This window comes from Anas platyrhynchos, chromosome 6 (genome assembly GCF_047663525.1).
Source record: "Anas platyrhynchos isolate ZD024472 breed Pekin duck chromosome 6, IASCAAS_PekinDuck_T2T, whole genome shotgun sequence".
NCBI classification, from domain to species: domain Eukaryota; kingdom Metazoa; phylum Chordata; class Aves; order Anseriformes; family Anatidae; genus Anas; species Anas platyrhynchos.
In genome coordinates, this window is record NC_092592.1 from 5,212,183 (window position 1) to 5,237,564 (window position 25,382).

At 39.2% G+C, this 25,382-nt stretch overlaps 1 protein-coding gene across 17 annotated transcripts in view; it reads right to left on the reverse strand.

Annotated features, from left to right (window-relative positions):
- PCDH15 (protocadherin related 15) overlaps positions 1-25,382 on the reverse strand; it is an 805,380-nt gene that overhangs the window by 154,864 nt on the left and 625,134 nt on the right. For all 17 annotated transcript variants that reach the window (XM_072040299.1, XM_072040297.1, XM_072040296.1 and 14 more), the window contains 5 exons: positions 24,624-24,758; positions 23,363-23,512; positions 13,891-14,084; positions 8,547-8,679; positions 2,823-2,902 (listed from right to left, as the gene is read on the reverse strand). In XM_072040299.1, the coding sequence (XP_071896400.1) occupies positions 2,823-2,902; positions 8,547-8,679; positions 13,891-14,084; positions 23,363-23,512; positions 24,624-24,758 (692 nt within the window). The remainder of the gene's footprint in view (positions 1-2,822; positions 2,903-8,546; positions 8,680-13,890; positions 14,085-23,362; positions 23,513-24,623; positions 24,759-25,382) is intronic.

Sequence of the window (25,382 nt, forward strand, 5' to 3'; positions counted from 1 at the left end):
AACAGTCAGTAGAAGAACCATCCCCCAGGGTTAAAAGGTTGGCAGGTAAAACACTATCCAAGCCCAGAAATCAAACAAAAGAAAATTCAAGGGATGCTACACTGGATCCCACTCATTGCTATACAATTAAAATGTTATGTAGCTTCCTCAAAAAAAAAATATAAATAAATCCAACCTAATTGTACCTAAATTACTTTTTGGAGGTTGCTCCAGAAGGAAACTATTGCCCTGAGGACCCAGAGGGGCAGTGGCAGGGCGCACATAACACCGGAGAAATGGATGGATTCTAGAAAAAGTCTGCATATGCATTTATGTATGTTTTTATATATAATTACAGGAATATATGTAATTACGTAGTTATAAATAATCAAACACAGATAGTGTACATTATACATGTGTATAATATACATCTGACTATATGTGGTTAAAATTTAATTGAATATATTTCATATTTATATATGTACATATTTATACATATGCATATATGCAATCTTAGCTGCTTGCCTTAGCATCATAATAATTGGGCTTCTAGTAATTGCTTGATTAGACTATGAAGACCTTAATTAGAGTAACAGTAAATTCTCGGCTTTGCATTCACAGAGTGCTCCTCCTACCCATAAGGTAATGAGTGTAACAAACTGATGGGATTTCCAGCAATCTATCCTGTAATTTCTCTGTGACAAATTTATAACACCACGTATCTCATCTTGTTTCCAGAGTCTCATGTACCGTTTTCTGCTAGGGAATATTCAGCTGGGCTCAATTAATTATTGTTATATCACTAAATACCATTTAACTTTTAACCTAAACTTTTCATCATTTATAAATAGCAGAAGTTGAAGTAGTAGTGATGCTACTGAGGGAATTATTAACTTCCTTCGTGGGCCATAGGAACATTGAATGTATTATTAACGCTACACCTATCTCTGTGCTTTAACAATCCTCTTATTTCCAGGTGTTACGCAAATCCATTAGCTATCATAATAAATCTATCACATTTCAGCATTTCATCAAAAACAATGTCACAAAATATGAACAGAAGAAATTTTTAGGAAAGTAACAGTGAATAAAACATGAATCACAAATATGGTAAAAAAAAAAATACAAAAAATCAAAGGTGAACCAAGAATAAAATATTGACAACAAATGCTGCTTTACTAACACTCCTATAACTAAGGTCAATTTATATAATCCATACAAACTCCTGTGTGGTAATCAAAGATTTGGATGACATTCATTTAACATCCCAGCTTTATATTACCATTTCGTCTGGTATGAAACATAAGGCACTGAATTACAACAGATTGTACTAAGGTTGCACTACCAAATTAAAAAAGAACTAAGCCATCTCACATTCCTCCAACTGAGTTCTAGGTAAAAGAGATCTAGTAAATAGACACAAATCTGTCAATATTCACTAGCCGTGCTGCCAGTTAGGGAACTAAACAGCAATTAACTGAAATGTAAGCGACACAAAAAATAATCCAGATGAGAAAAAAGACGAGGAGATAGAGTTATGTTCATCGTCTCTGCTTTGGCCTTTAAGTATCTAAAAATGCATTACATTTTACGTAAAATAAATTCCTGCAGGAATCACTTTAACTATGCTTTGTTTAATGGTAATCCTACTTTAATATCCTATCCAGACATTTCAGCATCTAGAAAAAAAATGCGAATGGCCTAAGAAAGCTTTGAACAAACATTTTGCAGGAAAAGACATGCAAGGATAACAGAAAGGAGAAAACACTTCAAAGAGATATCTCTTTTTTTTTTTTAATCAAGAAGCAACAGATTAAAAAGATGAACAAATCACTGACTGAGTTTGTGCTGAAACCCTTCATGTTCTCTGATACTCAGATACATATGGGGGGTGTATGAGGCTGGGGGCTTGGGGGGGGGTCAGGCCTCAGGGCCTGACATCTGCAACACTGCCCATGGGCACACAGAGATGGGCCGTGTCTGTAGCCTTCAGAGAGTGCATTGGTATTTTCTTATGATGTTCATTTTCTTGTCTGACAAGTCTTTATTATTAGAGGGCCTATCAATATCCGTGGCTAACAGCATCAGCATCTCATGGTGTCTTCAAGGCTTTTTTCACATTGTTTGACGAGTGATTTGATCTTCCACGTACAGGAGATGCAGTAGTGAGTAACTTAGAGCTTACTTACGGACCTGAACAATATCTCCCACATACCAAATTAGGACAGTTTTTGCAATTATACCATAAGCAAGCAACTCCCGGGTCAGTTTTGTCCCATCATCTACCATGGGACATCACCAACCTCCCTTTTTCCTGCAAATACAAAAGATACTCTGGAGTGTAAATAGCAGCTGCTTGGGTAAAATAAAGAAGGAGGTAGGACACAGACAGACCTACATGGTGCTTTTAGTTCACTAACATACCCTCTCTTCCTAACTAAGTTGGTATTCAGTTTAAGGAAAAGAGGTTTTAAAATAATGATCAAAAGACTTTCCGCTACAGATTAAAATGCTTGAAGGCAGGAATCAAAAGCAAAAACTGTCCCCATCATTAGTCAAGAGTTGACAAGTAGAAAGGTTTTTAATTAATCCCTGGTCACTCTTTTAAATGGAATATTTCCACCTCTGTGGGCTTCACCTACTAAAGTATTTAAAATAAATAAATAGTCCCCTGTGAAAAATTATAGAGTGCAGTAGCATTCACAGAGCTCTCATTAATGTCAGAGAGCTAATCTAAGGAAAAGCCGAATACATCTGATTACAAGTCTTTTCTTTTGCTCTCAGCCCACATACTCCTGTGATTGAAAAGTTACAAGTCTATTTTCTAAGGGTTTTCTACTTACCTTTGAGAGAGATTAAAAACTTGTTGAGGATCTCCATTCTGAATGAGGTATCTTATAGGGTCACCCTCTCTATCAAAAGCCTTTAAGAAAGAAAAGAGGATAAAAAGAAGTCAGAACGTTTTTATTCTTCTTTTCAAACTCCAACCTGAAAAATTAACCCCTGAGCTTCCATTGAAGTTACCTACAGGAAGGAAGCTAATCTCGCTATTTCTAAGGCAACATGAATAATTACAGATGAGCTACTTAAGATAAATCAGTAGCACATCAAATCCTTATCCTAAAGAGAAATGACAGTATCCTAAATACAGACTTTCAAATCACTACTACGCACGAACACACAGCAATGCATTATAAAACTGAGGCTTTATTCAGTTATTGTTTATATTTGTGAGAAAACAGGCTGATGAGACTGAGCTTGTCGTTTTCTTTGTTCTCATTTCTTATCCAGTTTCTTCTTTCTGTTAGCTTACCAGAATCCAATCCCAAGCCTTTTTCACTGATGCTCCACTAATCAGGGTAGTCCTATCAGTCCTACCCTCCACCATAATTTGCTTTTGGGCGGATGGAAATTAGGTTGAGAACTTAGAAAGGAGCTATTAACAGCATCAAAGCTATTAAATTCCATCTACTAGATGGCAAAATAGCTTTGCAGAAGTTGAGTAAACTACTTCTGAAGATAAGCTTCAGCTAATCTGTTTCCAAAATGGCCATAAATACGCCATGTAACGGTTATACTTTTTGTCATGTTTACATACAGCTTTTTCCCCAAGAGAAATCAGGTGATTGTCAGAGAAAACACTGTTTACTGAACTGTCTCACAGTTACAAACATTCAGCATTCAATATCCAAAGTGATTAAGCACGTTATTGTAGGAAAAAAACTATACATAAAAGTACTGCTACGAGAATTGCAAGAAGGTCAAACAAGTTCAAAGAAGGGCAGATAGGAGACAAGTCAAAATGAAAAAGAAGGTAAGGAGAGGAAGCCTTTTTGTGGTTTTTCATCTCTCAACAACCATCCTCCTTCTTGTCTAATTTTCTGTAGCATTTGTTGTAGAGCACAGTTAAGGACCCCGTATCTTTGGGCTAACCATCTGAAAATAAAAATCAGTCCTGACCCAACCTCCCACCCCAACATGAAGAAAGAAGTATGAACTGCCAGTGCACAGGCAGGACACTGCATCTAGTAAAATACCAACTTGTGTCAACCAAATAGAAGCATACAGAAACCACTGGCTAAATTAGACAAAGTGTAAAGAAAACACAAACAAGTATATGAGGACAGTGTCAGAAACAGTTGACAAAAAAGCGTAACAGGAAAAGAAAAGAATGCAAAGGATAGTAAGAAACATTTAAGTTAGGGGAAAGCTGAGGAGCAGGAAACCCTGCCACAGAATAAAAGCAGGTCAAAGCACTAACACTCTGCATTTCAGCTGCAATCAAGCACGTAACAAAACTGTGGCAACAAAGGGGTAAAACTTCAAATTAGAATAGGGGAAGAACAAGGCAGAGAGTATGTAGATGAACAGAGCTTCTTTAAATCATCTGCTGAAATTACAGGCTGATGAAATTCATCCTAGTGTATAAAAACATGGGCTGAAGTAATCTCAAAGCCATTAGCAGCTTTTTTTTTTTTTTTTTTTTCTTGAATACCCACGGAGGACACACCTGCTGAAGGACAAACACGAAGTACATCTTTCACAGAGGAAAGAGCCAGGAAATCACATGCTAGACAGGTACAACTCAATTCCCAGAAAACCACAAATAATCAAATTATTTGCAGGTACCTGAGATGACAATATGGAGATGGATAACAGCAAAGCTAATTTCTCAAGAACAAAGTATGTCAAACCGATCTTTCTTCTACAGCTGGACAATGTGTCTTGTAAATAGGGTAAAAGCTGTGGATGTAATAATGCATCTGAGCCATGGCGAGGCATTTCACACTGCCTTATGCGATGTTTTCACCAACAAGTTCTGTAAACATGGTTTCTACATGGAAGATGGGATTAAGGTAGAATTAACCTGATCATAAAACTGAGGTCAGATGGTACTGGGTAGCATTTAGTATGTCTGGAGCTCTGTAAAGGCATGCACACTTGTTCCAATACCGATCAATCCTTCCATTAACAACATCAGTGACAAAACAGAGAACTCGTTTATAAAATTCACAGATGACATCGAGTGACAGGAGGTGCCAGCATGTTAGAGGGTGTGAGCAGAGCTCAGGTGACCTTACACTGGAGAGGTGAAGGACAGGATTTTACTCAGGAAAGAGAAGGGAAAAACTGTTAGCCAAGGGTATGAAACTGCACAAATAGCAGATGAAAAAAATCCAATGAAGCAGCACCTCCGAGGACAACAGCAGAACCTGAATCACTGAAACCACGCTGCTGCTTCTGTCTTTAGTGATCCTTTCTGTACATTCCTAAAGCTGTATGCTCCTGATCTTACTTCCAGGGGATCCTGCCTGCACTTCACACATAAGGGTATGTCAGAGGGTTGTTCATGGTCTACGCTCATTCCTAGGAAGGTTGGAGTTGCTCAGAAAGCCATAAACAAAAGACTGGTTCTAGACCTTTTAATTTTCTCTGTATGTCCAGAGGAAATGTACTTTTCAATTACTGCATTTTCAAAATTGTGGGGAAAAGTTTATCATTGTTTTTAAAAATAATGTTCTCTATAAAGCAAATTACAGCAAGTTGTTATGTACATAACAAAAAGATTAAAAATCTTTTTTAAATCAAATCAGAAAAAAAAGCAACCTATACCTACTGTTTCCAGATCAACTGCATACAGTGACTTCATACACAGCACACAAAGATTTCACATCACTTCCTTGCACTTCCTAGGCCACAATAACGGTCCTGTTTTTGGTTTGTGGACTCCCAGAAAAAAAGTTAGATTTGCATATTTTAATTAATAATGGCTGGCAAAGCACAAAGCAATAAATGCCTCCCAGGCATGCAATAAAATCTGAGGTTTATTTACAAATTAATACAGTGCGTTAATATTGCATTATTTAATCTCAACTGCTGTTAATTAAAGCACCAATCACAATCAACTGGGTACATTATAAAATAAATAACAGTATAAGAAATAATTTTAACCTTCCTTCATCAGCATTAAAAACATTTAGCAGAAAAGGAGAAAATTGTTTTTTCTTTTTAAACACGTACTTTAAAGCCTAATATGCAAATCTAAAACATCAGCATTCACATTGTTATTGACACTGATGTTTGTAGCTCTTTGGATCTGCTAGCTCGGGAATATTTATGTAACTTACTTGATATCTCCCTGCTTTTGTAATCCTCGTGCAGTAAGAAAATAGTGCTAAAAGATGGTAATAAAACCAAAATTTGTTGACCCTAGCATACCAAACAACATACCTTAAGTCCAAGACACTCGGTATATCAATAAGACTACTCATGAAAGTAAAATTTATGTGACATTATTTGTAAAATGTGTGGGAGCTGGTAATATTCTGCATTTTGAGGCACTAGCTCAAACTGGTGTTCAAATTCCACAAACACACAAGATGACTGATAGATAACTTTGCCTGGAAAAGACAGCACAAGATTCCATAACCTTAAATACTCAATTTATGAATGTTTTAAAATGTCCTGGACAGTTTTACACAGGGAATTAAGGAGAAAGACAGAAATATACTCCATACGATAAAAGTCCTTTAATACAGACGAGCATATTAATGCAGAATGAGGAAGCTGAACTAGCTCTATAAAGCCAACGCATCCACATTTCCCATCCAAGACCATCAGCTCTGCAAGAGAAACAGTCTTTCACTAATCCCAAAGAGAGAAACCCACACGTATTTGTAATCTAACAATTGAGTATTTTATGTAAACAAAAATTGTATAACTGAACTCAAGTCATTCATACCACATTGGTAATTTAATATAAATCTACACTGCAGTTATGATAATTAGAAGACAACATTTTCTGTGTGTTTTCAAAGCTCATAAAACTGCTTTAGTTTCTGTATTTCACTCTTTCCCAAACATGGTAATTGGTCTTTTCTGGGCATTTTGGGCATGTAGCAAGAGTCCAGCCACTGCTCTATCACCAAAATGCTTCCCAGCACCCTGGCAGGGGGCAGAGCAGCTGGCATGACCAGTTTGCATACGAGGTTGGCCCTCTTACTTATATAGTTAAACAAGGACCATTTGAAAAGGAAAACACTATCTAGGTAAAAACATCGTGATTTTAGTGAAACATTTATTCCAACAATGCAGTTTGCTTTCTAACCATATTTAAATCACACAAAATCCTGAAACACTAAAACCTGCTTAATATCTTGTCTGCCTTTGGGCATATATTCTAGTACCTGTCACGTAAACACAAGCATTTCTGTTTATCAGTGTGTTCCCAACTCCCATTTTTCTGTGGTGTTTACAAAACCAAGCACCTCCCCACCAGTGAGGATGGCTCCTGAGCAGCATGGATCTTCACTTCTGAAATCACTGCAGGCATTAAAGATGGACCAGCAGTTAATTTTCAGCACTGAGCTAAATGAGCCATCATCCCCCAGTGCAGATGACGATATCAGTTTAACCATTCATAATAATCTTAGTCTTCCATCAGTTCTTCAGCAAGCTGACCTGCATCTGTGACTCAAGGTTTATTTATTTCAAACCCTTTGGCTTCAGTCATTTGTTTTCCATGTATTTATTGAATGTGCAAAACACACAGAGACACACTCCTCAGCTGATAGGAGCTGACCTAATGTTCATCAGACTTTCATTGCCTTAAAGCAGATAAAGGCTACTGCTCTGTATGGCTTCTGTTAGCTCAGGTATCTCCAGTCTTCCTTTGAGCAGCTTTGTATGAAGTCTGAATAATGCTGCAGTGTTTACAGGAAAGCCAGAGAAAGCCATGCTCAGGAGAGCATGCTGTACTGAGTTTATTGTTTTAGACTTGAGGCCGTAATTATTTCATAATATTAACTTCCCGATTCCCCAAAACACATTGAAAGAATTGTAATTTATCTACTTATTTTGCACAGCTGGCTTTCAAGACAAATTGACAGAACATGAAGCAGCAAAAAGTTAGGGAACAGCAAATAAACGAGGAGAAAGCTGATATATTAACTACGCAGCGCCACGTGGAGAAACAGTGTGTGTCTGCAAAACATATTACTCCACCATTATTTATAAATACTGTATTAGTGTGTTTTCACTGCTTCCACCTGCAGAGCTATTTTGGGTGGTCATTCAGTTCAGGGACCTCTGCAGAACCAGGCAATGAAATCTGCTTTCTGTTAGCCTAGAACAGCAGTTGTTGTTACATGCACTAAGGGGAGTGAGCTCTTCAAAAATGCCAGGCTGAAGAAGTCTGAGTGCCAAAAATCTTTCTGAAATTCAATGGGAATGAAGTGCAGAGGTCCCTAAGTTCCTCTGATTTGCTGGCAAACTTATTTTAACAGAAGAAACATATAGGCGTTTTAAGTTTTAAGCTATTCATGAAATCCTTTCATATACCTCAGTCCCATATGCAGCCCATAGTACCTTTTAGCACATCCTACACAAAGAAAGAACTTTCAGAAATCCAAATGATTTTCCTTCATGCTACATGTAAAGGGGTTATTTATTACAAATAAACACACTTCCTAGAAACTGTTCTGTCCACCATATGCAAGGACTGGATTCTGCATGGCCTGGACACAAACAGAAGGAAGGTGGTAAAGGCTTAGAGGGAAGCATCGTACCTGCAGGTTTAACAAAACTGCTCCGATTCTCATGGCCTCACTGACTTCAAGGCTGTACATCAGCTGGGGAAAGCGGGGAGGGCTCTGGTTGTTGGGTGGGAGCACCTCAATGTAAACAGTAGTAATAGAGCTCCTGAAATGAGACAAAAAATGGAAGTCAAAATCAATAAATCAACAACCAGAAGGCAACCAACAGAGTCTGTTTTATTCACTGTGTGTTCTGTAAGCCTAATAATCTCCCTTTGCTCCTTTAAAAGCTTCATGACGTACTTTCCATTCCACATCAAAAGTAAACCAGGCTGCAATATTAAGCGAAGAAAAGCTAAATCATGTCTTTAAAAATAAGCCCAAGTGTTATTTTAAAAACAAAACTATAAAATACTGCAGCACACACCATGTAGAAAGAAGCCTCATAATCCTCTGGTGACACTGCGTCCTCTAGAAGAGGATGAGGCCTTCTGTGGTGGTAGCTCCTCCTGCTACGCACAGCACCCACCCCTGGAGCATCTGGGCTGTTGTACAGTTTGCTACCTTTCTTTGGAAGAGGGGGAACTGAAGAGTGATGTACGCAACTCTAAAAGGCCGCATCGGTATGGTGGTTCACACGGATGAACCCAAGTTCGCCTCAAGAGTGAGCCATGGCAACACAGGAGGCTTCAAAAGCCACCTCGGAGACCTGGCAAAAACTCTGACTGCTCCGAGCCACTGACCCAAATGTAACACAAAAAACAAATTGAAAGCTCTTGTGGGAGTGCTTACACCCACTGCAGACCCCGTGAAACCATTCTGTAGACACACTTAATATTCAAATGCTCTGAATTTAGAAAGGAAGCCAGAAATCCCCCAGAAGTTGAGAGGAAGATTTAGTGTTTGTCCTAAAGGGAACTTTCTCTTGCATCCTTGTTCAGTAATTCCATCTGCCTTCTCTTCTGAACGTTACCACAGCTCCACTTCCCAAGGCACTTCCCCAGGAGGGCAAGTGCTATGCTGCAGGTACGACTTAATCTGCATAAGCCATTAGACAAAGTGGGTAAATCCTGCAGCCCTACAGCTTCAGAAAGAAACCATTAAGGACAAATGAAGGTGTTGCTAATTTTCAGAGGGAAGAAAAACCACACCAGGTGAACATGCAGCAAGCTTGAGGGCTCTGATAACGAATCACAAATGCCTCTGTGGGTGACTGCACCACAGTGGTCCCCAGGGGCACGTCCAGAGGCACGGCGTGGGTCCTGTGTGCGCCCACGGCTTAGCACCATCTCGAAGCTCAACTGGGCCACCACCAGCCATGTCATGATGTCCTAAGCAAACTTCTGTCTGTGCCCAAAAACCCTGCCTTCTGTTAGTTGGCTTCCCCGAGCTTCTCAGGGACAGCGATGTAGCAGCCAAGTTGCTCCGGAGCATGTGCCAGATTCGGGTCCCTCTACAAGTGCAGGGGATGAGAAATCTCACTGCTTTGGACATAACAGCCAGCCCCTTATTTGATTTAATTACACTTTAAACAAGTGACTTCCACTGAAATGCATTAGGCAGTAACAGAGCTTTACCATCCACCATTCCACGCAGGGTTTAAGAAGCTGAATTTGCAGATGTCTGTCTCATGGGATATAAACAAACCCAGCATATCCAGGGCAAGATGGACACTTAAAACTACAGCAGACTACTCAGTGTACATTACTTCCTTATAAACAGTCACTTTCTAAAATTTCCTGCCTTCTTGTCTGCTTTAAAATACTCCATCATATCCCACTAACATTTCTGAATCTATGTTCCACACTTAAATCATTGGAATAAAATAATACCATCACCAAATGATAGAAAACAGACACAATAAACGAGCAGGCAAAATATCACTAGAGAATCCAGACTGCGTATTTTCTTGAGATAGCTCTTGACTATGTTTGATATGCACATCCAAATAGTTGAGTTTTAGTGTGCATTTTTCTTCCACTGCTGGATATTTAATAAAAAAAATGTTGTTTTTTATCATTTTTTCCTGATCCTGCTACATTGCAATAATGCCCAGGATGATTCATTCTCTATCAGACTCTTTAAAAAATGCTTTCTGTTCACAACAGTAAACAAATTTTCTTCAAATCTTTAAGATAAAATCACAAAAGTAAAACACTAGCAGACTGCAAACAAAAAGCACTACAGTATTAAATGGCTTTTTTTTTCATTTTCAATCAATTTTTGATTAGTGCTCTGCAACGTTACCCATTCCTTTTCTGTTATATGAAGGCTTTTTAAGCAGTTCACAAAATCTAGTTTATGAAAAAGGAAGGAGACAGAGCTGAGCCTTCTAACGACTGCAGTAGATGTTTTAACACTGCAAGAACAGGGGAACGTGCTGAAAACAGAACAGAGCTCAGAAGTGAAAAATGCTCACACAGATGCACAATACAGCTTTTACGCTACTCCAGCTAAACGGTAATACAAAGAAAGCACGGCCAACAAGTCACTGAGACTGTGTCACTGAATCTGCTTCAGTTTTTGCATGCTTTCTACATACAATTGCATTATATACTGTATAATGAATATATCTGTATATGTGGACTGACTGATCTTTGGCCACACCATCTCTGCATATGCAAGGCAAAGAGAAATTGCCCTTTTCCACTGGACATTTCAATAATCTCATGATCAAATAGTTCTAGATTGTACTTGGTCTGGCGGATTGCTGTTATCACTAACTGAAGATTCCGCTGAATCCCAAAAATTTTGAGGAAGATAGTGAAAAGGCTAAGGTCTGAACAAAAGTTGTTTGATTTTACAAATGCTTTTCCTGCTTTCTCAACAATAGATACCAGTAATTACTATATGCTTAACTATAATTTTAGTTTCAAAAAGCTAAACCGCATCTTTAAACTTTTATACTTTGAATATATTTACAGTACTTAAGGGTACTTAAATATACTTCAAATTGAATTAGTGACACCTGCTATTGACGGAAATTTTAATAATACTCTACATAATACCTTATTTTATGCACAGTTACGTGCCAAGAATTTAATGTGTCATGCAAGAGCTACACAGAATTCATTTCAATTTAAATTTGTGCTCACGAAGGCCACAGAACTACTGCTCTTGAGCCAGCTTTCCCTGTTTGGCTTTGCTTTGTGCAGAAGCAAAGGGATAGTTGAAACGGCTAAAGTTAGCCTGGCATGTCCTGCAGCAAAATGCATATTTGGGGAAAAAAAATAAGAAATAAGTTTGATATTTGAAATTAAATCAAACCCCTCATTTTATTTATTTACTTATCTTCCCATCTTCCTGCCAGCAGAAACATAAAAGGTGCCTAGACCTAGCCCATTCCTAGAGGTCACAGTTGCCGGTCACTGCCTCCACCACACAGCAGCAGGGCACCTAACACAACGTGATGGCTTTGCAGATGAAGCTGCAACAATTTCCTGCAACCCCAACTGCGAGGTTCTAAGCACATCACAGCCAGAAGGAAGGAACTAAAATTTAAGAGATGCAAAAGGACAGCTTTAAAGACCTTTGAGCTCACAAGCTCTTCCTGGCTCTTCTTTGCGTAAAATCAGAGGAGGCTGCCTCAAGCCCTCCAGCTCACGTCTGGTTTTCCAGCCTTACAGAAAAACAACAGCAGGAAGGAAGCAAAATCTTTTTTATCCAAATGTACCTTACCAAGCAATAGTTCTCTGCATAGTTCCTTCTTTCATGCCACCTTCACACTTGGGAAATCTCCAGTGCTTCCCCCCGTGATTTTTTCACCTTCACTGATACAGAGGAAACAGCCCTGGGCCCTGAAAACACCTGAGCAGCCCTGGGGCTGTGCATGGCAACTATCGGAGTGCTGCTTGGGTGCAGTGGTCTGTGGAACACCCCCTAAAAGCTATGGAACAAATTGTGTGTTGTAACTCCCTAAAATGAGAGACAAGCAGAAGCTGTAATGAATGAGAGGTTTTCCACTTCTGAAGATTATTACATTAATGACATTTTAAGAGGATGAAGCACAGCCTCATGACATGTATCAGCAGAAGTATCTATTTTAGGACAATAAAAAAATTCCCCAAAAGGGAACTGACAGCAATCATTGTATTAAAGCAGTAGCTACCACTGCTGGTTGGCCATGCTACTGCCTTCTGAAGTGGCATTAATGACTTTGGTCTGCCACTTGAATACTGTTCCTACCACACAGCCACAACCGCATAATCATCCACAAATCTTCTCTTCACCACTGCTAACAGCCCACTATCAGCTACCCTAAGAGATGGCATATCAAGAAAGCAAGCAACAGAGAGAAAGGAAGAGAAAAATTCAGTCAGAAAACCGTGTTACCAGATGGTAGTGTTATGAACAGTCTAACAGTCAGAATACTTCAGCGAGTGGAAACATAATTGTAAAGTATCTGCAGAAGAGAATGAGCTGCTTTCTTGAATAATATTGACAGAAGCAACAGGTCCTGAAGAAAAAACGATACACAAAAGTGAACTTTTATGTAGACTTTCCTTTTTACACCCCTCATTTGAGGAGGAGAATAGTCTGTGGGAGATTAAAATGCTGGAGACTACAGTTCCTCTCAGTCACCCTCTTTGGACAACAAGGTTTACACATTATCAATACATGACACCAGACAGAGAACCAGAGCCTCTTTTATGCACCTCCCTGCACCCTCGTGAAATGAGGCCACCTATGCACTATCGCCACCTGCAGAATACAAACTCAAAAGAAGCAGGTAAGTTGGACTTGATACCTTTGGCTTTTTGAACATGAGAGCATCCTGTTGTGCCCACAGTAAACCTGCAGACTGCTTTCACCTATCAGCTGGTGGAGCACAGAAATAATTCTGCCAGTTAGAATTAAGGTCTCAGGAGCGGTACCGCTCACCACGGGCACAGCTTGCCAGGTATGTCCCCAGCACGCTAAGTCTGGGTGCCCTTGCACACCCTATGCCTGTACAGGTCTCCAGCTCAGCAACCAGACTGTTCCTGAGACTTCCTTCTGCATCGCATCTCACTTCTTTCTTCCTTACATCCCTTCACTTCCATTTCTTATAACAAATGTGCATGCACAACTACAGCATATCATTTGAACTTTATTAAAAACAAACAAAAAAACCCAAAAACAAACAAAAAAAACCACATTACAAGCAAATGAAATAATGAAACCTGTGTACTACATGAAGAATACAAGTAAGGAACAAAAATTGAAAGCATTAAACTGATTTCTAATATGACACTTGTCCAAAATGAGACCCTTAGACACCAAACAGAACACACCGAATCTTATTCCAGTTCCAAGTTACAGACATAAGGGTGTGTTCACACTAATCACACACTGCTAAGCACTGATTAAAAATTATTTTCATTATAAGATGAATTACCTTCTCTGCGCAGGAGGAGCACTATCAGATGCTTTGACAGTGAGAGCATAGGATCGCCCCACTGACAGTACAACTCCTGGAGCAATGGTGATAAGGCCTGTTCGGTCATTGATGATGAAGTCTCCCTGATCCCCAGCCAAAATTTCATACACTATCTGTCCATTGGGTCCCTCGTCCGCATCTACAGCAGTGAGCTGCAATTCAAAACCAGAATGTCAGCACGCACGATTCAGTGTTGTATTTTAGTAGTTTTGTTTTGTTTTGTTTTTTTAAATAAGGCAACTTATTAGGGGTAGAAGAAGCAAAGATGAGAGAAAACTTGAACACCTGTAACATATGCTGTGATTTCTAATTACAGTACAAGAAGGATATAGTTTAAGTGAAGGATAATAGGTGGAAGAACATCATGGAGCACAGAAAAACTGCCTACCTAAGACTGCAAGGAAGTTATTTTAAGATACGAATTAAGAAAACTAATTGAGACCAAGTTTACTTTCTGTAGAGTGGAATTTATAACACTTCTTTAAAAAAGGTGGGGGAGGGGTTACTTACTGTGTTGAAAATCTAACAAGAGGATCGCATTTTATCACTGAAACTTCCCGTCCCTCTCTACACTCTTCAAGGTGGCAGCCCTGTTACTGCCAGGAAGCCTAACATCCAGGTTTTGCATTACAAGCCCCCGCTGGGTGGAACTGGAGAACAACACTCACGTTACTCCTGGGTGCACGCACCACAGAAGGAGCCAAGCAGAAGGGGAATGGCATTTGTTCCATATGGACACAACCAGGCACCTCACACACATGCAAGGCCCCTCTCCCAGGGCACCACCGATCTAAAGGCTCTGCTTATAAGCGGCTACCTCAAAGCTGGGTGACAAATGCAACTGAGCATGTACTTCCACTTTGCTGCCTCGACACCATCTCTCTACTGGGCCTGTACTTACTCTCACATGAAGCATTTCTGCTATAGAATTGTACAATTTTGGCTCTCAGGATGAGAAAATTCTAAGGCTCAATGTTTTAGACACAAATTATAAAGATGAGCATGCATTTATTACCAGTGGAATGAGGAGGTTTGTATCCTGCCCTCGGAAAATGCAGCAGGTTTATCCCACTTCCATAGCATACAACGTGAAAAACATTTACACACGCACACAGCCAGAAAAAAAAACATCTCTGTTTGTTTCTAACACACAAACATCTTTGTTTGCTTCTAAACAAGTGTCAAGTACTAACAACTCTTACTACCACACCATAAAGCAAATATATCTAGCAAGCAGATTTCAAATTAGACCTCTGCCCTAATGTAGTCAGCAATATGCATCCACGCTTCAGTCATACCAGTTGACAGCCCCGTCTCTAAGCTTATCCCTTTTACTGCCTCTCATCTTCCTTTCTAAGGAGTAAATACAATTTATTCTGTGTACGACATAATCACACAGCACACACTGCCCATCAGTTGAGTCTTATTACACAGCTTAACATTGCAACTTAATTAGTGTCTTCAGAAAACAAAAGGCAGCAGCAGCTTTCTGTGCAATTTAGGGTTGAATCTCCAAAGTTGACATGAACTACGCCAGAACCTCTGGACTTTCTACGGTCAGCATCTGCTTCCCGTAGGTGTCAGCTTGATGACAGACACACTGGTTTCACAGGTGGCTCTTCGTTACCCTGGAAAGAGCAGGGGATGACATAACGCCACCTGACCAGTGCTTGGACCCTGAAGGATGCCACAGCAGGTGGTGGCAGCGCTGCCCGTGCACCCAGCTGGCCCAGCTACCAACAGCAGCGAGTGGAAATGAGAGGGAATGACAGCCCAGCAGGCTCCTGGTGGGAAATGGCGAGAGGCAGCAAAAGGTATGGCAGCAGGGCCCTCCTGGGACGTACAAACCAGTATGAAATCTCAGCCTCAGAAATGATTCCCTGAAGAGAGGCTCCTGAAGAGAAAATGAAAAAACCAGGTATGCAGCTTCTTGAAAGGTCTCTGCTGGCCTGTCTGCTTTGGCTTTCTTGACATGAATGCTCATGCCAATGGGCAGACTTGCACAAGGACCGCAGGTCCAGGATTTCAGGGTAACACACAATGACATGAAACTTTAGCGATGACCATGAAGCTAATGGCAGGATCAACAGACGTTAACTCAGCCAGGGGCAGCCAACACAGCAGGCTAAATGTCTTGTCTGTCAGACACCGTTTTCTCATCCTCATGGCACTCTCAAAGCTGACAGGAGCGCAGACAGGTAGAGAAACCCATTCAGGTCTCTGCTGCGTTAGGATATAATGTAATCTGTTAATCAATACAGCATCACACTCAAGCTTCAGCCGGTTGCAGCCTTTCAGAGCACTATCTACAACTTTCAAAATACCTTTGCCCAAGATAGCGAAGAACTCAGAGCAGGTATGCTGAAAACAAGTGATTTAGGTGTATTAGCAAAAGTAGGGTTTATCTTCTTTATTAGCAGTGCAAACTGTTACTGCTGTTGGGGACTGAGTTACTATATGGAGGACCAGCCATTTGTAACATGGAACAGGTTGTACACAGTACTCATCGACTGAAAACTATGTTAAGTTCCTTTTCTGCTGAAGCAATCACTGTTGTACTTCTTTCACATACAGCACAGTGGTCCAAAGCTAAATTCCAACAGAAATATTTAACTTTAAGCTGCTTTTATTTTATTTCTTTGTCAAGGATGCTTCCTTCCAACAATCCGACTATCATCATTGCACCAGAGCTATCACATCTTAATTCATTGAGGCATGCCATAATACATTGCACACAATATAAATAGTTGAAATATTTCAAAAATCATGAAAGAGATTCCTCTCAGAATTAATATCCACATGGTATCTCTGCAGAACATCTTGTTTTCTATTTTCTTTTGAAATTCTGAAGAAATGCTATGAAGACTGCACTTTCGTCACATGCTATACATTCCATCCATACAATGTCTTGACATATAAAACTCTGACTTAAAATGGTCAGACTGAATCAGCACACCAAAGCTGAGCATATAAAACACACTTTCTGTGCCCTCGTGGTTTAGAACTTAAACCCCCTCGTTCAACTGTTTTCCTTGATCACTCATTCTAGAGTTTCTATACATATCTGCATGCATTCATTAACCTTGCAAAAAGTAGCTTTCAAACTAAGTGACATAGTTAAGAAGTGTTGTAATAACCTTCTCCACTTCAAGAGTAACATGCACAAAAAGACAAATAAAAGCTTTATCCAAAATACAGGTCCTAAGCTTTAATCACAGGATTTGGAACGTGTCCAGTTTCTACTGTGACGACATGAAAAAGGAAATTAATAGACTACACAAATACATAAATTAATAAGGTTAATTAAACTTACAAATACTGAGTGCTTGAAAAGATAAGTGTTTTGAATAACGTTTTAGGGGCAAAAACATTAATAAAAATAGAATTAAAGTTTTACAGCTGCCATAATATATAATTCTATAAATTCATCTCCAGCTGTCCAAGACCGATACAGCTTCATAGTTAACAAGATTTTAGAAATCCATCTAAAATATATGCGAAAAAAGTACAAAACGTGATTTTACTTTCCTAAGAAACTTTTTGCATCCAGCAGTATCAGTGTCATTACATTAACATGTAACGCACTGAAAGTTTTGCAAAATGGGTGCATATTCTCCTGCAGCAAGAAGTGATTTACTTGGATGGAAAAGCAGATACATAGCGACTGCTATTATCAGCCCTAAAGCTTGTAAAGACATATTCCTGGTTACCGCATGAACTCTGTTCAGACTTACTTCACACATGGAGGAAAATGGACTTCAACTGCTGACCTTCTGCAGCAACACTTCCAGTGAACCTGCCCTGAACAGAGTGACTACCAACCTTTCCAGCAACTCTACGTTTTTCATGAATTAAATGTTCAACAAGGTTAATCTGACCCGTGCTGACCTCAAGTGAATCCTGCAGAAACTGCATCACGCCACTTTGACTCCCAACAGCTGTCCTTGAAGTAACTGTTCCAGTCAAGCAAGTGCAAGGCTCCAGAGTCACATTTGTACATGTATATGATGTAAAAAGGTGGCAAAGAAAAACAACAGATGCAATCTGGAGGAGCACGGCAGTGAAAAACGCTGGGCTACCAGAACTTAGACAGTAGCTACTTACAGTCCTCATTTTTCTTGGGCTTGGGATACAACTCGGCCATCAGTTTAACTAGGAAAAGCAGTAATGAGCTGCTGTATGTTGGGGGCAAATGGGATGTGCAGATATATGTCAACTTGGGCAAACAAAATATAACACTAACGCGGAGAAGGTCAAAGTTCTTTTTCAATATTGTTTCTTCAGAAATTTCATTAAATCTCTATGCATTACTTGGACACAATCCACCAGTGCACCGGCAGCCCACAGGGCCGACCGTGCCCGGGGTGCCTCAGGCCTGTCAGAGCTCAAGAAGCACTTGGACAATGCTCTCAGACATGGGGGTTGGGTTTTGGGTGGTTCCGTGTGGCACCAGGACCCAGACTGGATCCTTGTGGGTCCCTGACAACTCGGGACAGTCTGTGATTCTATCATTACACTTCTACTCCAGTTTATCTGTGTATTTACCAAGAAATGCAAACATAAACCAGTTTTATTTTCTCTTTCTGTAAATAACGTTTACTTTGTAGCTCAGAATTAATATGCTGATGGACTGAAGGCAAAAGGTTGCAAATAACTACATAAATAAAACCTTAATTGTGAATCAGAGACAACTTGTATAAAGATCTCTAAATTGTTCTGAGGGTTAACAGCAAGATGCATGTTTAAGAGCTGAAAACTATGAGCATCTGCCAAGCTGCAAATACCCAAACACAGCTCTAATACATAATTTAGTATGTGTCTGTATGCAAGGATGGCTTGAGTCACATTTGCATACGTGCATGGAATGAAAAGCAACTATTTAAAAGAGAGAAAATGATCTAGTACTGCGAAGTCACATTTAAGGCAAGAGCAAAACAGTCCCAGATGAGCTATTTATTTAATAGCTCTAAATAAAATTTGTCCCCATGTATAGCTGCAACAATTGTTACTGTTCAAGACTAATTCTACTGTGAGCAAAAGATAAGTGACAGAAAATTTACTGCCTGCAGCCTTGCCATGTTTTATCTCTTTGCTTTCACTTTTGACCTTCAGCACAATGGACATTTATGCTGAGATGTGTGAAGTTAAATGCCCTGTTTAACCAACACCTGGGGCGCTTCCTCTAAATTACTGTACATAGGTGGTATTAGAATTGTTTTGACTCGCACAAGGTGAACTGGTAATGTACTAATCTATTGTAGAGAGTATTGTCCATTTCCAGTCAGAGTTATTTAAGTGTTCTTGTGAGAGTACCCCTGAAAGCCCTGTGAATGTGGAACGTACCTTTGCAACATAAAAACAGATAGAAATTAAGATACAGAAAAATTAAAATTGGTTATTTTGGTTCCATAAATTTAAATTTAAGGGAAAACCAGCATATACTTCTCAAGGGCAGTTCAGGATTTTTTTCTGTTGTACGTACAAAAATTTCCAGTGTAGTTTTCATAGGCCAAGGAAGTCTTGTACCCTCAGGCAAATTTACGCAAAGATCTAGGTAGCTTATTCTTTTTGCCGTCTTCTGTCCCTTCTCAGTTCTCATTTTCTTGCTTAATATTCACTCTGCCCTGCATAGTTTATGCTGTATACAGAAACAAGACATGCCTAAAGAAAAACCCAAACAGAGTGAATTGAAATGACTTATGTTATTGCATTATGGCTGCATACGCCACTTATCAATAAGTAACTGGCTTAAATGTCTGAATCACCAGGAGCACAAAGCTCTAACACAAAAATGGAAAACAGGATAGAAAAACTGTAACAGTATACAAAGCTAGAATTAAGTATTTCAATAGGTTTAATATTAACCAATCTTTCTAGTGATAACAATTATTTACCACACATTTAACTGTTTTAAATGACAGATTTCTCAAACAGCTATTGTGCTTCTCACAACAGGGAGCACAATAAAGTACCTACAAAAGCAGAGGGAAAAAAATCAGGTAAGAAATTCTCAAGCTGAAACAGACAGAATATACAGGAACGTAACTGAGAAGACATTCTCCTCAACCAAGGACTTGAACAGTTTTGCAAGTATTCAGAGCAGAGAACTGACATTAAAACTTCCCAGACTCTCTTGTCAACATGCCAACAGTCAAGGAGCACAGATTTCATGCTCTGCTCCATAACTAACTTCAGGAAATGGACAGAGGTCCCACTAAGGGGACAAGATCCTCTGCTGGGACACACTCCAACTTTTGACAAACACAAAACCTGCACCTAAGCCTTGTAACTGGAACACAAAAGGCAAATTACCCACCCAAACTACCATGCTCCCAGATAAAACCAGTGCAACACAGCAACACAGAATGTCTCTGATTCTGTTCTTTTCCTCGCTTCCACTAAAGGCAATACGGGAAAGAAAGAAAATTCCTTGCTCTGACCACCCATTAAAATTGTTTAAAAAACCAACAACAACAACTAAAACACTGAATTTCACTCATTATAAATTCTTTCCTCTGTTACTTGTGGTTACTTTCAAGCAGAGCCTAAGGAACTTTTTGTTTATTTGTTTTTTAAATGACAAAAAAAAAAAAAAAGGTGTACTAGACAGGAAATACAGAATCTATTTTTTTCCCTCTTTTTCCAGGAGTAAAATCAAAATCATTTCCCACAAAATGGGACAACATGAAAGTACCAAACTTGTTGGTTTTTTTTTTTGTACTTTTCCATGCAACTCCACTCAGCAAACAAAAATAAATTTTAATTTCATATTACACTTAGTATAACAAAATCAAAGTGGCAACTACATGAGAGCAATTACACTGCTGTAGTATAAATTAACAATATTTGTTGAAAGATGACATGCTTCATAAAAGAAATACTTTCTTGATCATCCTGAAAATACAGTCTGAGTAGAAAGCTAAGTGCAAGCCAGTGCTTATGTGTAAATGTGCTTATGAGATTATGATATACTTCTATTTCCTTGAATGAAAGACTCTGTGCCTAATGCCTGGGCACAACAACAAGGCATTCAACTTCCCAAATGCCCCAGCAGAATGAAATCACGATTGCTGGCATTATGAAAGTATTCAGAACTGACACCTTTTATGTCCATTATTTTACAAATTCAGACCATCTGGCAATGGAAGATTATTTGAAAAGCAACCTCCCTCCCAAAACAGCCAGAATTATCTACCCTCCAGCTTAGACCATATTATAAACCCTGATCATCTGGAAGTAACCACATGTTAGGGTTGCTAACAGAAGTATGGAGAAAAGAAAAACTAATTGTCTTTTAGCAAAGGCAAGCTTAAAGCCTGACTTGCCCAGCACACTCATTTCCAGCTTCAAGATGCCGTTCTAGAAAGGACCTGTTCCACATCTATTTCATGCACTAGCAAAGTTCAAACACTTTGTCCAGTATTTACAGATAAACTTTTCTTCTCACCATTACTGCCCTTATGCTTTTTTGTCCTTGCAATGCTTCCAATCTGCTTAATTTCATTGGTCTGATTGATGCAAGCAGTTACACAGCGTCAGTGTGGGAAGGCAAAGGTAACTGCTGCAAGGGGTGGTGGAGGAGCAGGCACTTAACAGCTGCTGAGGCTGAACCTGCTCACAGAAGAAATTTGTTACTCCTCTAAGCTATTTTTGGTGGCACAACCTAACGCAGATGGCGTTGCAGAACATTCTTCTTGCTTTCTCCCAGAAGGAACAATTTACTAAGGAATTTGTATTTGCAGTCCTCCTGCTTTTTGCACATCTACAGGGGCTGCAAATATTTACAGCTGCTCTAGCAAAGAGCATAAGCCCTAAGAACAGCACATTCCCCTTTAAATGTGCATGCACTTTAGCATTACGGTGGTTTTAGTAAAGCACAGTAGATGTTCTACTTCACCTCGAGCATCACAAGAGAGCCTGGGTAGGTCAGAGCATCCTTCAGGCCAACCTTGGCCACAGAAACCATTCCCTGTTCACATGTGCTGAAATCTCATTTAGCAACAACTTCTGCATCGTGTTTCCTGGTACATGAACCTCCACCAAGAAGAACCATTTAGACACTCTGACAACTTAAATCCACAGTACACTACTTAACCTAATGCCCTACGCAACAAAGGCTATAAAACCACCCCAAGGACTTATTTTTGGAGCACTTATTCTTTAGGGGAAAAAATAAAATAAAATTTCAGATCCCTGTACCTTAAACAGCAAATGAATACCTAGTAGTCACAAAATTAATATTTTAATAGATGGAGTTAAATGTTGCAAAGGGAGCTCCTGATGTCAAACCCTACATGTAGCTCCCAAGTGTTAACTGCCTTTTGCTATATTGAACAATAATTATTTTTCTCCACATAGCCACCAGTTCCTGCAAAACTTGAAGGAAGTTAAGTTGGTTCAAAACTTTTGTTTTCCTGCCAAATCTTGTTGAAAATGTTCTCGTGGCTCTCATTGATCCTTTAAGCACCTGTAGCCCAGACTGATGAAAAAGCAAGAATAACACTAACAAAGATCCAAAGGTAACAAATGCATAAAGCCAATGCAGTTGAAGCAGGGAATATGCCAAAACAGACACTGAACTCTCTCCACATTCCACTAAATTATTGCTGCCTTCAAATGCTAAGTTGCCTATTTATGAAAATAGTATTAAATCGGCTGATGAATTCTCTTCAAATATTCCTGTTGCCTTTTCCTTTTCTTGAATGCTGAACTCACTAACATCATCTTGTTTTCTCAGCCACTAGGCTGGAAACACTCGAGCATGGTTAAGATCTTAGAACATTTACCACCAAAAAAAGTATTTTTTTCAAATAAGTTCATTGCAACCATGTTTCACCTTCTGTCTGCAACCAAACATAAATCAGCATTTGCAAACATTGCTTAAAATGGCTCCCCTCTCTCTCTTCTCCTTAAGTGGACTGGCATTCAACACGTTATGCGCTACCCAAATTGTTCTACAAATAAAATTAAATTTCTGTAGAAACTAAAAGGTTTTATGATACGATAAAACATTTCTGTGTATGTACTGGACTGCTCTCCCAATACGTTTTATTTCAACAGCCCTCTAACGTTTTTAATTTTTCCTATGAGTTAGGAAGTTCAAGAAAATGGCCATCACTCTGACATATCAAGTCTGATGAGAACCAAAAAGGCACATGAGAATTATTATTATTTTTTATCTTTTGAGGTTTTTCAGATTAAAAACTTTTGCAAAACTTCTGATGAAATAGCTGAAATGCAGGTATACATTTAAGATAGAGCTACAGTTCAGTACTAGCAATTTTTAATAACTATTTAATTAGCAAGGTGGATAAAGATGCACAACCTTTATTTCTAGCTGTTTTCAGTGCATTTTCATCGTGTATTAACAAGACTACACACTATTAACAAAGTGGTTTAACAAAGCTAATACAAAAATGTAAAAAATTACCTTTATAACGCCTTCCCCAGGCCTCATATCTGTATAAATCTTGACATTGTATGATATATTGGAGAAGGTTGGGGAATTATCATTTGCATCAATCACCAGGATATTGACTGTCACTGGGGCACTCTCCTGTACACCATCAGAAGCTGTCATCTTCAGGAAAAAACAAACAAAGAAACTAGGAACATATTTTATTGGTGTATTTTTAAGACAATTTTAACTATAAGTATACAGTATGACAAGTTAAAGTCAGTATTTAGTTTTGCTTTTTTTTTTTTTTAATATACCTACAAGTAAATTACAGGAGGATTCAACTAAGCTTGAGCCAGCAGTGTGCAAGACAGAATAAAAGCAAAATGAAAAAGCACCTTGAAAACACCCAATGTCAGAATAGCAGGAGAAACATGAGGGATTAACTGGGGCTTCACAGGGTTGGGGCCAGTCCCGGGCTAGGATATGAGCTGCAGCCCATGGCTAGAAGCAGAGTCTGTCCCCAGCTGCGCTGAACATACTCAAGGAGCAGGACTTGGCCGCAGCTCACAAACCTAATGGTGCAAGTCTCACCTAGGCACCACCACACACACAGGATCTGCTGTCCACGCATGCTAAGCCCCAAGACAGCTTTTTAAGGTGAAACAAAGAGCTGGAGACTTTCTTACTCCACAGGAGAAGATCTCACTTCAAGTGCCGAAAGGACTGAAAACAGGGAGGCACTGTTTGGGAACTCCTGCAGAAGAATAGCTTTTCCCAGCATGGACATTTGTGAGTTGCTTTAGGGCTAGGATGTTTACTCACTGACTGCTAACTGCCTAAGGGAATACTAAATCCATTAAGCTGGTTGTGGTTTGTGTTAGCCTACTCCCTATGCTTTATGAAAATAGAAGCAGAAAGGACATGCAGATATCATGTCCTTAGCTCAGGGGCAAAGAAAAGGTGAGGGTGTCCTCAAAGGCCAGGCATGAAGAGGCGATGCAGACTGTGTCATGGGAAGGTGGCAAAGGGCTGGACACAAGCCTGGGACTGTTGAGACGAAGCTGGTATGGGGATCTAAAAAGTTGCTAGCAAAATAAACACACCTGTTTTGGAAGAGCACACTACTCCAGTATCAACACCCCATCATCACCTGGTAGTGCTGCTACTTACCCTTCATTCTGTTTGTCTTCCTCTGTGCCATTCTAATAATCTAAAATAATGTTAAAACTAATGATTTTTCAATGCTTCATCTTAATAATGCCTAATGTGCCTTCAAGAGGATTTAGCTTACCGAGAAGGTGTATATCTGCTGGGCTTCTCTGTCAACAGGCTGCAGCAGGGTGAGGTAGCGGGTGATGCCACTCTGAGTCACGGTGAAAAACGTATTGTAATCGTTCAGGAAGAGATGGAGCTGGGGATCCTTGGTCTTCAATTAAAGCAAACAAACAAACAGAAAACTATTATAAATTCATACATAGCATTACGTTTCCAGTTACTGAATGCTTCTAATTAAAACCTAAAAAAGCAGAAAGTAGAATACTCCTACTCCATGAAAGTGTAAAAAAGAGAAAAAACAAACACAGTGATCTGAAAATCTGACTCTCTTAATGATGTGTTAAAAATATTCTTTAACATATAGAGTAAATAAACCAAATAGTAAACAAATATCTCTATCTGCTAGTTTGAGATGATTTTTTCTTTAAAAAGATTTTAAGCCAGCAGCGAGACACCAGATTCAAGTATTTGTTTTCAAGTATATTAAAAATAAAACAAAACCTAACTTGATTAATGTAGCAATAGCTTTATTGCTGCGTAGTGGTGCAATGAAAGAAGATAATCACACATGATGAAGCATATTGCTAAACTGATACCATTCATATATTTCCTTTGTCTGATGCAATATACTGATGCAAAATTATGTATTTCTCAGTCAATCAGATCAAAACCACAGTAAAGCAATCACAGGATAATTTTCAATAGGAAGTAACATTTATAGTAACAAGAAAAAAAAAAAAAAGGAAGGCATTGTATTTTGTTACTCAAGACTTCC